Source organism: Tupaia chinensis, unplaced genomic scaffold (genome assembly GCF_000334495.1).
Source record: "Tupaia chinensis unplaced genomic scaffold, TupChi_1.0 Scaffold139757_1, whole genome shotgun sequence".
Lineage (NCBI taxonomy): Eukaryota > Metazoa > Chordata > Mammalia > Scandentia > Tupaiidae > Tupaia > Tupaia belangeri.
Window position 1 is genome coordinate 2,345,126 of NW_006199637.1, and position 13,232 is coordinate 2,358,357.

The 13,232-nt window shown below is 54.2% G+C and overlaps 2 protein-coding genes across 4 annotated transcripts; one reads left to right on the plus strand and one right to left on the minus strand.

Moving 5' to 3' along the window:
- The first annotated feature begins 1,326 nt into the window (after positions 1–1,326).
- PREB (prolactin regulatory element binding) lies at positions 1,327–5,397 on the plus strand. Of its 2 annotated transcripts, XM_006162175.3 has the most exons (9): positions 1,327–1,682; positions 2,223–2,415; positions 2,606–2,826; positions 3,269–3,349; positions 3,468–3,592; positions 3,750–3,923; positions 4,060–4,132; positions 4,310–4,469; positions 4,640–5,397. In XM_006162175.3, the coding sequence occupies exons 1-9, from the start codon at positions 1,548–1,550 to the stop codon at positions 4,732–4,734; spliced, it is 1,257 nt and encodes a 418-aa protein (XP_006162237.1). In that variant the 5' UTR covers positions 1,327–1,547; the 3' UTR covers positions 4,735–5,397. The 2 variants fall into 2 exon arrangements, with proteins under 2 accessions (XP_006162237.1, XP_027621578.1); XM_027765777.1 differs by lacking the exon at positions 4,310–4,469.
- On the minus strand, positions 5,340–11,019 carry ABHD1 (abhydrolase domain containing 1). Of its 2 annotated transcripts, none has more exons than XM_006162174.3 (9): positions 10,840–11,019; positions 7,506–7,666; positions 7,024–7,206; positions 6,799–6,844; positions 6,498–6,610; positions 6,203–6,376; positions 5,990–6,038; positions 5,737–5,902; positions 5,340–5,620 (listed from the first exon to the last, which is right to left on the minus strand). In XM_006162174.3, the coding sequence occupies exons 1-9, from the start codon at positions 10,939–10,941 to the stop codon at positions 5,409–5,411; spliced, it is 1,206 nt and encodes a 401-aa protein (XP_006162236.1). In that variant the 5' UTR covers positions 10,942–11,019; the 3' UTR covers positions 5,340–5,408. The 2 variants fall into 2 exon arrangements, with proteins under 2 accessions (XP_006162236.1, XP_014448623.1); XM_014593137.2 differs by lacking the exon at positions 10,840–11,019 and adding an exon at positions 8,014–9,238.
- Positions 11,020–13,232: the final 2,213 nt, after the last annotated feature.

Below are 13,232 nucleotides of genomic sequence, written 5' to 3' on the forward strand. Positions count from 1 at the left end.
CCATTCTCCTCTCGGGATCTTGGGCACGCACACACACGCGCCCGGCGTGAGTTCTAAGCCACCAGGTCTGGGACGCAAACCTCTCCTCTTGGGATCTTGGGCACGCACGCGCATGCGCCCGGCGTGACCCGCGGTAGACTACATGGGAGTCCGGCGACATAGCCATTATGCTAACTGCTGGTTCCCAGGGAGCAGGTGTTTTAAGGCAGGTAGTGATTTCTTCAAGTGAAGGGTAGCTTCGGGATATAAAGGAAGATTCAGGGGCCACCTGATGGCGTAGCTGTTATGTCGCTGGACTCCTACACGGTTGATCACAGTTTGACCAGGATCCTGGGAGGAGGATGGAGAAGGGGTTGTGTTGTGGTAATCCTCCCTGGGGGTTGATTTCTCACTTTCCCTCTCACTGTGTCTGTTCCCACCCCTCCTGAGCTAAGGCAAAAACCTCTTTTTAAAAAATACAAATAGGGACCAGCAGTTAGCGTAATCGCTATGTCGCTGGACTCCCATGTAGTCGACCGCGGTTTGAGTCCTGGACCCGGTGACTTAAACTCAGGCCGGGCGTGTGTGCATGCGTGCCCAAGATCCCAAGAGGAGAATGGAGGAGAAGGGATTGTGGCTGGCCATCCCCCCTGATTTCTCGCCTTCTATCTCTTGCTCTGTCTCTTTCTGGCGAACGCAGGCGCCCTATAGCAAAAACCTCTCCAAAAATAAAATAAAATACAAATAAAGCCACGTTTATTTTGAAGTCTATGCTGCCCTTAAGAGGCACGAGACGCGGTCAATTTCTGGTGTGACCCAGGACAGGTCCCTTCTTCTCAGGGTGCAGGGAAAAGGCTGTGCCTGCGGGCTTCGGCTTCGGTGGGTCACTCTTGAAGTGGGGACCGCCCTTGCGAAGGGCTTTTTTTTTTTGGAGAGATTTTCGCTATAGAGCGCGTGCGCCAGGCAGACAGAGAGAGACATAGAGACAGAAAGCGAGAAATCACCCACCAGGGGGGATGGTCACGCCGCAATCCCTTCTCCTCCATTCTCCTCTCGGAATCTTGGGCACGCACGCACACGCGCCCGGCGTGAGTTCTAAGCCACCGGGTCCGGGACACGAACCGCGGTCGACTACGTGGGAGTCCAGCGACATAGCCATTACGCTAACTGCTGGTTCCCGCGAAGGGCTTTAGCAAAGATTTCTTGACCGTCAGTAACCCCCACGAGCCCCCACCTCCCCGCCCCCTCTGCCCCGCACAAAGATGGCGGAGTGTGTCGTCACAAAGGGGCGGAGGACGAAACCCAGAGCCGGCGAGTGCTGACGCGTAGCTGCGCTTTTGCGCCTGCGCTGAGAGAGCGCGGGAGAGGTGCGCTTGCGCGCAGCGCGTCTGCGAGACTGAGTTAGACGGATCCGAGCGGAGTTAGGGGTGGTTATAGGGTTTTGGCTTCGCTGCGAGTGTGAGCCGAGTCGGGAGTCCTCCCAGCGGCGAAGGGACCAAGTTCAGCAGCGGCCGGGCGCGGCATGTCCCGGGAGCCGCGGTGCGGACAGTGAACGCGCGGCGGGCGGGATGGGCCGGCGCCGGGTGCCCGAGCTGTACCGGGCCCCGTTCCCGTTGTACGCGCTCCAGGTCGACCCCAGCGCGGGGCTGCTCATTGCTGCAGGTGGAGGAGGCGCCGCCAAGACCGGCATAAAGAATGGCGTGGTGAGAGCTCAGGGCCATTGGGGCCGGGTCACGCCGCGGGCTGAGGGCAATTCTGGGGTGACTGTGGGTCGTAGAGGCGAGTCACACCCCAGTTTCAGCTTCTGCTCATTTCCGTTGGGAAAACTCGGCTTGCGGGCGCCCCGGGGCGCGTTTCAGTTCAAAGCTTACCTTGTGGGAGTGACTGAGAGCCCGCTAAGGTAAAGGGAAAATTGTACCCCGCGCTGCACAGGCAAGAACGCTTCAGCTCCACCTCGGAGCAGCTCCGGGGGGTCTTATCCTGACTCTTTCCAGGGAGATCAGTCTTCTCCATCTGCCCTCGAGCCGCGGCGAGTGGCGCGTGTGAACTAGGTTCCTTGTAGTTCTGAGCTTCACCCTTTTTGTAAACTAGAGGCGATAAGCTCACCCCAGCTTGCTGTACAGATATGTGGCGCCCAGAAAGTGCAGTAAGCTAAGGGCAAGGCTCCAGCCCATGCGGTCTAAGTTTACCCTTGCTCTCCGGGCACCCCTGGACGGTGCTCATCCTGGTTACCTCCCCCACAGCACTTTTTGCAGCTAGAGCAGATTAATGGGCACCTGAGCGCCTCTCTGCTGCACTCCCATGACACAGACACACGGGCCACCATGAACTTGGCCTTGGCTGGTGACATCCTTGCTGCCGGGCAGGATGCCCACTGTCAGCTCCTGCGCTTTCGGGCCCATCAGCAGAAGGGCAGCCACAAGGCAGAGAAGGCAGGTGAGCAGCTCCTCTCTGACCCTTTGGAGAAATGGTTAAATGGGTAAGATCACTCTCACTTTGGTCCCTCTACAGAGGGGTGGGAAGTGGGGTTCATGGTGGCATCCTAAAAGCTATGCGTACACCTTCTGGGTCAAGAAGGGCCAGTACTGCTTTATGCAGAAGCCTGGAATGTGGCTTTGTGTTGCAGGTTCCAAGGAGCAGGGGCCTCGCCAGAGGAAGGGGCCCTCACCAGCCGAGAAGAAATCTGGAACTGAAACCCAGCCCGAGGGGGTAGAACTCAGGGTGGAGAATTTGCAGTCAGTGCAGACAGACTTCAGCCCTGATCCCCTGCAGAAAGTTGTGTGCTTCAACCACGATAATACCCTCCTTGCCACCGGAGGGACAGATGGCTACGTTCGAGTCTGGAAGGTGTGGTTTTTGGGTGTTAGGGAGGGTGAATGTCAGTAGCAGCAAGACCAAAATTGTGAGAAACTATAGGACCAGCAGATAGTGCAATGGCTACGTTGCTGGACTCCCGACACAGCCAACTGTGGTTCGAGTCCTGGACCTGGCGGCTTTAAACTCACTCCAGGCGCATTTGCGTCCATGCCCAAAATCCTGAGAGGATGGAGGAGAAAGGAATGCAGTGTGGCCATCCCTCCCTGGGAGATGACTTCTTGCTTTTGGTCTCTGTTTCACTTTGTCTCTATGGCAAGTGCATGTGCCCTATAGCAAAAGTCTCTTAAAAAAAATTGTGAGAAACTGAACATGGGTTCTGATAAAGTTATGAAGCCTGCACTGAGTGGTCATTGAAGAGAAGAAGGGCTCTTACTATGTACCTGAGACAAGTTTGGTGGTGGTTTGGCTGCAGGTACCCAGCCTGGAGAAAGTTCTGGAGTTCAAAGCCCATGAAGGGGAGATTGAGGACCTGGCTTTGGGGCCTGATGGCAAGGTGAGGAGGTGGCGGGGGTTGGGAATGGGGAGCCGGTCGAGAAGGTAGTTGGTTATGCTGCTTGCCTTATAAGTGGAACCTCTAACTGTCTGTCCTTGGAATCTTTATTCCTAATTAGTTGGTAACTGTTGGCTGGGACCTTAAGGCCTCCGTGTGGCAGAAGGATCAGCTGGTGACACAGCTGCACTGGCAAGAGAATGGACCCACCTTTTTGAACACGCCTTACCGCTACCGGGCCTGCAGGTGTGAAGACCAGGGAGGGTGGCTGGAAGAGGCACAGCCCTGCTACAGTGGGGGAGTGGGGAAAGACGAGGGAGCTGGGGAGGGGACAGGAGGGCACAAACCTTGAAGAAAGGTTGGGCAAGCCCCAGGAGCTGAGCAGTCCTTCCCCGACCCTCAGGTTTGGACAGGTGCCAGACCGGCCTGCTGGGCTGCGACTCTTCACAGTGCAGATTCCCCACAAGCGCGTGCGCCCGCCCCCTCCCTGCTACCTCACAGCCTGGGATGGCTCCACCTTCTTGCCCCTTCGGACCAAGTCCTGTGGCCATGAGGCCATCTCCTGCCTCAGCGTCAGGTAAGAGACCATGCTGGCTTGGCTGGGTACGAGATGCGTGGGGGAGCTTGGGAGGAGTCTTACGTTTGTCCCTGAGGCCCCGGCTGGAGGGGTGCGTAGGCCTCTAGGACAATGAACACTTTATTGTTTGTTGCAGTGAATCGGGCACCTTCCTAGGCCTGGGCACAGTCACTGGCTCTGTTGCCATCTACATAGCTTTCTCTCTCCAGGTAATGGGTGCAGGTTTGCAGAGCCCTGTGGGAGGACTGTAGGCCTGCCTCTATCCTGAGTGTGCAGGAAGGAGTCTGGCCAGTCCAAGGGAAAGCCTTCTGGGGGTGGAGAGCGTGTTTTCCAGAAGGAAGGTTCCCAGCTGGAGATTATCTCACTAGTTTTCCTCCTGCCCCTAGCGCCTTTACTACGTGAGGGAAGCCCATGGCATTGTGGTGACCGATGTGGCCTTTCTGCCTGAGAAAGGTCGTGGACCAGAGCTCCTTGGGTCCCATGAAACTGCCCTCTTCTCTGTGGCCGTGGATAGTCGTTGCCAGCTGCACCTGCTGCCCTCACGGCGTAAGTTATTGGGCTGGATCCCACCCCACCTTTAGCTCAGGCAAAAACTGGCCCCCGAGAGAAAGGGCTCCTTGGGTGTAGTCATTGGCTCCCCTCTTGCATGGAGTAGTTGAGGGCTCTGGTCTTCAGCTGTGAAAAGCCCTTTTGTCCTCTGACCTCTTCCCTCGCAGGGAGCGTTCCTGTGTGGCTCCTGCTCCTGCTGTGTGTCGGGCTCATCGTTGTGACCATCCTGCTGCTCCAGAGTGCCTTCCCAGGTTTTCTTTAGCCTCCCCGCTCCCTGGGAGTCAGGGGCCCAGACACTGCTATCTTCTCGAGCAGAGCGGGGTCCTGAACCCCTATTGCTCACTCCACTTGAGCCCACAGCTGAGGCTGCCTCCAGTAAGACTGATGGGCATTGCCTGCCCTTCCCGGTTCAAGTTCAGCTATGACCCCGTGCAAGTGTGGGTCCTGGGGGCCTTGCACTCATCACCTGTGGATCTGCCCAGGAGAGTGGTATCTGAAGCCCAGGCCACACCACTTGCCACCTCCTCTCTGCCTACCCAAAGCTCTGGAGTTGAGCTCATCCTTTCTCCAGCAACACATGAAAAAGCCCGAAATCCTAGAGGCACTGCTCGTCTTCCTGCAGAACAATCAGTTTCTCCTCCTCCCCTCCCAGCCTTGTGGCCGGTTGCTCTTCACGTGAAGTCCCTGGCATTTGCTGGGACGAGGACTGACCTGACACTAGCTGTTAAGGCAGGAAAGGCAAAAGGAAGACTTAGGTGGTAACCCACAGGTTCAGGTGGGTAATGCCAAGGTGGCCAGGCCAAATGTACAGTAAGTTCCTGGATAGCCTACTCCAGCCTTGCAGAAAGACAAAATGAACCTCAGCCCAACAGGCAGAAGTTGATATTTAATAAATAAGGGAGACTGAACTGTTGAGACCCCCAAATGATCCTCTCGTCAGCTCTTTCCGTCCTGAGAAGGCGAGCGAGCCGTGAGGTCACGCAGCTCGGCCAGGTGCTGGAAGATGGCCCTGGCGTACTGGTGCAGGAGGCGGCTCATGTAGCAGTGCTGCCAGGGCAGCAGCCCTTCCAGGAAGCCGATGTGCCCTCCCCGGGCTGTGATGAGCAGTGCAACGTGGGAAGAATGTTGGGCAGCCTGTAGGGGAAGGGCTGGGAGAGGGTCAAGAGGAGTCAGGAACCCTGGCGTTTACTGAGAGCCCAGGCCTCTCTGTGCCTCAGGGCCCATTTTCCCTGGGGCCAGAGCGTCATGAGTCAGGGATGCTCACCGTGAACTGGGGAGAAGGGGTCATCCGCTGCATTGAGGCAGAGCACAGGGGTCTGGATGGCATCTACCTTAGTTCTTGGGCTCGCTGCCTGGTAGTAGGTGACACAGTCCGGATACCCGAAGGCCACAGATGTGTAGCGTTCGTCGAACTGGCGGATGGTGCGGGCCTGCGGGTGGTGAGGACAGGGCAGGCTAAGATGATAGAGAATAGGTGGAAGAACAGGGGGCGGGGGAGGTGGAGGAGGAGGTTATACCTGTAACACAAAGTCCACATCCACCATATTCTCCATCACCCTTCTGTTTCTGCAAAAGATACGTAAGGGTTTAGTTTGACTCCTTTACTCAGTGCCCCCAGTCTCATTTCACGCATGCAAAGCCCCAGAGAGAGACCTGACTTGGGCACTGGGAGAGCCTGGCATGCCTGCCATCCTGCCCTGTCTGCTGCCCTCCCACTTGCCAGGACCCACCTGTCCATAAACCGGCAGAGCCCAGCAGCGAGTGGCTGGTTGAAGAGCAGTGAGTTGAGCGGGGTTTCCAGGGAGCGGGTGGTCTCTAAGGAATCCCAGCATGCAGACAGTGTCAGTGCTGCCACTATCCCCGAAGACTGCCTGCTCTTCGCCAGGTAGTTCAGCACCAGTATCCTGCAGAATTGCACAGGAGGCCATGGGAGGAGGGTTCGTATTAGTGAGTTTGCACAGAGGAGATCTGGAAGACATGGAGGACGAAAGAGGACAGACGACAGCCTCTGAGTTAAACCTTTACCCTCCGAAAGAGATGCCCACGGCCAGTAGTGGAGCTTGGGAGTAGCGGTGCTTTATGTGGTTCACAACGGTCTCTAGATCTTCAGTATTGCTGGCGCAGAAAGCCCTGTGAGTCTGGAGGCAAACCAGATCATTGGGTAGGGAAGGAGGCCTTGGCCAGAAGGTCGAAAAATGGAAGGGCTCGGGAGTTGGAGGGGAGATGGAGGCAGGAGGGAAGGATAGGTAAGCAGGTAAGAGACCCAAGGCCAAGAACCCCTGAAGGGAGTGGGTGAAGGGCTATGCTGGGGAAGGAGGGTGCTCACCAGCAGTTCTTCCCCACGGCAGCCCCGGTTATTAAATACCACGGCCCTGTGGCACACATAGGTAGTTCTTAGCCAGACCCTCCCTAGAAGCCCCTCTCCCCTTGAGGTAGTCTTTAGAAAGACCCCTGTCAGAAGACTGCCTTCACAGAGCAACCCCTCTCAGGGCTGGACTTCCCATTACACGTTCTCAGACACCACCCAGCTTCTGACTAGGCACACCCTTACCTGTAGCCGTCCCTCAGAGCTTGGCTAACCAGGTGCAAGACGTACGTCTCCTGGCTACTGCCAGTGATGCCCGGAAGCAGCAGCACGATGGGCTGGGTGGAAAGGTCCGGGTACTGACTGCTGTCAGGCTGCTCGGCCCAGTCGAGCAGCAGCTGGCCCCCATCTGGGGTAGGGAGGACTTCACTGTGGCATTGCAGAGAGGGGCACACAGAGATGCAGTTAGGAATCTAGTGGACTTCCAGAGGCTCACCCTGGTCCCTGCTTGTATGTAAAGCAGTTGGGCTTGACCAGAAGGCAATGGGGACATAAAAGATTGATTGTTGCCTCATGGTTGTGCAATTACATAGCCCTTCCATACATCCACTCTCCCTGTACCCTCAGCACACGAGTAGATGGGGCCAAGAGGGCCTTCATTGGGAAAGGAGATAGGCTTCCCCTAGGGACTTGCAGCTTCACATTCACCCCTTCCTGTCCCTTCTTACCTCTGGTAAGGGACTAGGGGCTTAGTCTGCAGAAAGACTCGGAAGATGGTTTGTAGCCGTCCCTCGAAACACCACAGTGTAGGGTAGAAAGTCTCCACAGTGACTGGACAGTGTTGCTCCAGGAAGGCCAGGAACTGAGGTCCAGCCACCAGCCGAGGCCTCTGAAATCACACACCACCATCTGCTTCACTCACCTGATTATTGCACCAAGCTAACGAGGCAAAACCCCAGAGGGTGAGTCGCCCTCTCTCCAGAGGTGCCTGGAGGATCCCACTTGGCCTGGGGAGAAAGATTGGCACAGCTTGGTCTGGAGTGGCCAAGTCACCTCTGATGGTAAAGTCCAACTAGAGCCCCAGAGAACCTCTGACCCTGAACAGCTGCCGCTAACTGGGCACCGACTCCCCCACTCAGCCTTTTCATTGCCCAAAGCCATTTGGGAGATTCCCTGCAAGAAGGAGTGGGGTTCTGGGCAGAGGCTGAAGAAATGCAGCACCACTCGTTCTGAGACCTTGGCCTCCCAGTGGCATGAGCCACACTCAGCCAGCTGAAGCTCCAATGTCAGCACCCCACTGTCTGCGTCTTCCAGCTGTTCCCGACGCATAGGCTTGTTGCTGGAGGGTTTCCTGTTGCTGAAGGGTGCCTCCCATCTTTTACTTGTGGGGCCCCTGCAGTTAGATCATGCTCTAAAGGAGCAACAGTCCTAATGAGAGCAGATTTCGTCATGCCAGGCCTGGGGAAGGTAACAGAAATAGATGACAGGGACAGATGAGGTCAGCGGGCACTATGCCCTGACTTTCAACATCTCTTAGTTCCCTGGATAGACAGCAACTGAATGAAGGCCTGGCTACGCTAAGGCCTATGAAGGAGAAGCATGTATACAGAGCCCCTGTCCTGGGGACCAAGAATGGATACTGCGTTTTTGTAGCAGGCCGTGAGGAACTGGAAGACAAGATTCCTCTCTCTTCTACAGCCTTGATACTCCAAAGGGGCGGGGCAAATGATTAGAAACTAGAGCGGCCCAGTGGACAGTCCCAAGCTGTACGAGGGCTGTGGGGTAAGGACAGCTAGGAGTCATCGTGTGCTGGATGCAGGCTCTGGGCTTGGCCTCACTCTACAAGGCAAGATATTTCATACGTGCAGATATGACACAGATGAAGTGTTTCACCCCAAGTCACAAACAAAAGGCAAAGCAGGATTAATAGGCTTTTCCCACTGAGAGCTGGAGGTAGAATGTGTTGAGTGCTCATTATATTCCAGCACTTCACATGATTTTATCTTACACTTTTTTTTTTCCACACAAAGATACTCTGATCCCACTGTGTTGAACAACTTGTCAAAGGTCAAGAAGCTTGCCAGAGCCAGGCAGAGGCAGAGCTGGAGACGGCACACCCAGGGCTGTCTGTGCTGTTGAGTCACTGCACTGTCGCCTCCTGAGTGTCAAGATTTTGAGTTGCTATCAGTTTATCTAATCCTTGGTCACGCAGCTCAGTAGAGTAGAACAAGGTTAACAGCGTAGTCCACAAGTTTGCTCCATGTGGGTTTCATTTTGATGCAAGCAGAAAGTTTCTTGCCTCACTCCTGAGAATTAGTGTTCTGCTGTCGGTTGTGGTGGATAAATCAGTATCTGTCCATTACCAGGCTAGACGGTCTCAATTCTGTTTTCGGGGGCTCCAGATGGCACTTTTCCTGCCTTTTAACCACTTTGGGGAGTTAAGAGAGGGTCTGGGGGACCAGCAGATGGCATATTGGTTATGTTGCTGGACTCCTACATAGTCCACTACAGTTCAAATCCTGGATCTGGTGGCTTAAAACATGCTGGGCACATGTGTGTGCATGCCCAAAATCCTGAGAGGAGAATGGAGGAGAAGGGATTGCTGCATGGCCAGCACCCCGGGGGGTGATTTTTGCTCTCTCTCTTTGTCTCTATGGTGAGCATATGTGCCCTATAGCAAAAATTCCCTAAAAATAAATTAAAAAGGAGGGTTGGAAGCCCAAAGTGGCAGGAGCTCTGACTTCCATGTGGTTAGTTGTAGCAAAGGAAACTCCAGTTAAGGACAGTTCTGGCCTGAAATGACTGACTCTCCAAATCTGGTATATAAGATGAGGCTTATAGAGTATTGTGAAATTTAGATTTTAAACTTTTTTTTAAACTTAATTTCATGAGTGAGAGAGAAGCATCCTCACCAGGGTTTCACATCACAATTCCCACCCATCCAGCAAGGCTCAGGTGTGCCCAGTATGTGCCAGTTGTCCCAGGAACCAACCCCAGTCTTCTGTGTAGCTTTGAGTTTTGCTTAGCCTGTGTGACCTCAGCTTGGGCCTTGGGTTGTTTTGTTAAGAAAGATGTATAAACAATATATGCTAATATAGAAAGTTTTGAAAATATAGGAAAATCTAGGTCATACTAAAATTTCCCTTAGCTTTTTAAAGAAGTTTGCCAGAGTGCCATGTTCTCACCAGGGGGAGAGGAAGAGAGAGGAAGCTCGCCCCCACCCCCAAGCGGGGATGGCCATGCCACAATCCCTTCTCCATCTCTCCCTTCTTTTAGGATTTTGGGCACATACACAGTCACCCTGCGAGCTTTTCTTTTTCTTTTTTAAAAAATTTATTTAAAATAATGATCTTATTTAACTTTATTCATTCATTTATTTATTTTGATGAGGGGGGGAGAGAGAGAGAGAAAGTGAGAAAGCAAGCCATCAGGTCTGAGACTCGATCCATGGGCGGCCATGTGGTAATTCAGACCCCTTAACCACCATGCCACCTGTCACTGCCCCCACCACCTCCCTGAGAGTTTTTCAAGCTACCTGGTCCAAAACTCCATCTAATTACCATGCCACTGGCTGGTCCTCCTAAAGGACTGTAACCAATAGGTTTCTTGTTAGACTCAGCTACCTAAAACGGTTTAATGAGATTGAAAGACTTAGTTTCCCAGGACAGGTAAATGATCTATATTTAAGTGAGAAAATCTCCAAGTTCATCAGGGTCAAGCTATGGAGGTGGTGTTGGGAGCTAGCCATAACCCAAAGCCCCCCTTTCTTCTTCAGCCAGCTAAGGAGAAACTCACCTGAAAAAGAAGAGGAACGCCGTGTGCACAGTCTGACGCCTGAGGCCGCCTTCCACCCACCTTTCCCCCAGATGCTTGCTCACAACGCGGGGGGCAGCACCCTTCTGGGGCTCAGCTTAGGGAGGCCAAGGGCCGACTCTCCTTTGGGTGATAATAGTAAATTTCACCTGGGGCGGACACCCAACCATCCTAGCTTCCACAAAGGGCTGAACTCCCTACACCCAAGTGTCCCATACCCGCCAGCCACAGAGGTGGATCTGCACGAACCTGGGGCACACATGCCCGGTAGTAGCCCAAGTAGAGGGCGACGCCAAGAACCAAGAGCAGAAAGAGAGTCTCTGTCCAGGTGCCATTCTGGGGGCTCAGCATGTCGGGTTGGGGGGTTCCAACTCCTCAGGCTCTCGCCCGGCTCCAGCTGCTTGACTTTTTGACCAGTCGGCCCGCGGGTTCGCGCCGGGCCCCGCCCGTTACCCGCTATTGGACGGCTTGTGCAAGTCCCGCCTCCGCTGCGCTGCGGGGCTCGGCCCCGCCCACCGCCGGGGCCCCGCGTGGGTGGATAGAGGTGGCGCTGGGACTTCGCCGTTGAGCGAGCTGACCCTGATGGCCTTCTCTGAGCTGATTCGGGGGACCTGCAAATGGCCTTCCGCCCTACTCATGCTTCCCATCCGCGGTTGCAAGCGGTGCTACCCAAGGGCAAGTGGCCTCCCCTGCACCTGCCCTGTTGGTGCCAGGCGCCTCCAGCTCCTTAAGACTCTTCGCCAGCGACGACGACGGTCAGTCCCCCAGCCGCTCTGTCAGTCACTCTAATACCACCACAGGACACAGCTCCCTCACCCAGAGCACAGCCATTTGCAGCGACCTCATACTCAGGACATAACCACCGCCCAGCTGGGACATGCCCCAAACTGCCACAGACCCAGGTTTAACTGGTCAGTGGTAGCTTATTCCACACACACACACTCAGGTTAAAGTCACTCATGCAGTGTCACTCCAACCTGTCCTGTCCAATTCCTGTGACAGTGCACAACACAGAGTTTACTGACCACCTGCTCTGTACCAGCCCTTTGATGTGGATCACCCAGGGTAGTGTCCCTATCTTCCTGGGGACACATAGAACTCAGTCATCTGCTGGCCCAGTGGCTTTCAACTTCCACTACTGAGTAGAATCATTGGGAGTTTTTAAAATACCCGTGTCCAGGCCCCACCCATGGCAGAGTAGGTCTGGCATGGAGGCCAGAGATGGAAGAAATGTGAAAGTATCTGGGGTTGAACCCCTGCACTGGTGCCAGGTACTAGATAAAGGAAGTACCATCTGGAGACGAGAGACTTCTTAAAGGAGTGGAAAGAAGTTTGGGGTGATCAGAGCCTAAGGCTGGTCGGGGATGTTATGCTAAGGGCAAAGGAAAATCTTCAAAGAGTTTTGAGAAGGGATGGGTGACATGATCAGAGTTAAGTGTTTTTTTGTTTTGTTTTGTTTTGTTTTTTTAGGTTTTTGGCATAGGGTGGGTGCACTTGCTGGAGACAGAGTAATAGAGAGAGGGAAAGTGAAAAATCATCCTCCAAGAGGGGTGACCAGGCCGCAATCCCTTCTGCTCTGTGCTCTTCTTGGGAGTTTGAGCATGCATGCACATGCACTCAGCATGAGGGAAATTTCAAACTGCCGAGTCTGGGACTCGAACTGTTGTCAGCCATATGGGAGTCCAGCACCTTAATCACCACACCACTTGCTGGCGCCCAAAGTCAAATTTTAGAAGAATCATTCAGACTGTTATGGAGAATGGATTGGGAGAGGGTGAAAACAAGAGAGAGGCCAACTGGGAGGCTGTTGACAAAGTGCCTGGCCCAAAAGATGGCTGCCTAGACTGGGGATAGGCCAGGAGAGGAGCAGAGCACTTCAGGACAGAAGGCTGAAGACCCCCGGGATCTGAGAACGAAGACGGTGCATCTAGACTCAGACATGTAGAGATTAGGGTGTTGCTAGTTGCCTTAACTGTTTTCTCAGACTCCATTTGACATCCACTAACCACAGGGCCACATTAATGGCCAAAGTTGTTTACACTCCCCTCCATCCAGAGCCCATTCTCTGACCCACCTTCTTTATCTGACTCTTACACACCAAGCCAATATATGCCATGCCCAAAATCAACCCAGGCCAGGTACCAGGCAACTAGGGCCAGCCCCTATGCACCATCTACCAGAATTACTCAAACTCACCACATCCACCCTGCCTGCCTTTCCTGCAGTAACCCCAATAAAGGGTGTGGCTTATGCCCCCCTTCACTCCGAGTGCCACTGGGGCTTCCTGCTGTGGCTGGGCATAGCTTACTGTGTCTCTTGTTTTTAGGGGAACTAGAATAACATTAAACATTTATTTTGGGACTAGCAAGTGGTTTGGTGGTTAAAGCGTGGAACTCTCACATGGTTGACTGATTCGAGTCCTGGGTCTGGTGCCTTAAGACTCATGCCAGGCGCATGTGCGTGTATGCCCAAAATTCCAAGAAGGGAATGGAGGAGAAGTGATTGTAGGGACCAGCAGGCGGCGTGGTGATTAAGGCGCTGGACACTCCCACATGGCCGACCAGGGTTCAAGTCCTGAATCTGGTGGCTTGCTTTCTCACTTCCTCTCTCTCTCACTCTCAACCTCTGTCTCTCTCTGGTCA

Bases quoted from the DNA above. Each gene is read 5' to 3' on its own strand.
- PREB (XM_006162175.3), top strand. From the start codon at position 1,548: ATGGGCCGGCGCCGGGTGCCCGAGCTGTACCGGGCCCCGTTCCCGTTG. The intron at 2,827-3,268 runs GTGTGGTTTTTG...GTTTGGCTGCAG, and splicing joins GCTACGTTCGAGTCTGGAAG to GTACCCAGCCTGGAGAAAGT. The intron at 4,470-4,639 runs GTAAGTTATTGG...CTTCCCTCGCAG, and splicing joins GCACCTGCTGCCCTCACGGC to GGAGCGTTCCTGTGTGGCTC.
- ABHD1 (XM_006162174.3), bottom strand. From the start codon at position 10,941: ATGCTGAGCCCCCAGAATGGCACCTGGACAGAGACTCTCTTTCTGCTC. The intron at 5,903-5,989 runs GTATAACCTCCT...CACCACCCGCAG, and splicing joins ATGTGGACTTTGTGTTACAG to GCCCGCACCATCCGCCAGTT. The intron at 5,621-5,736 runs GTGAGCATCCCT...ACCCTCTCCCAG, and splicing joins CCCCTTCTCCCCAGTTCACG to CCCTTCCCCTACAGGCTGCC.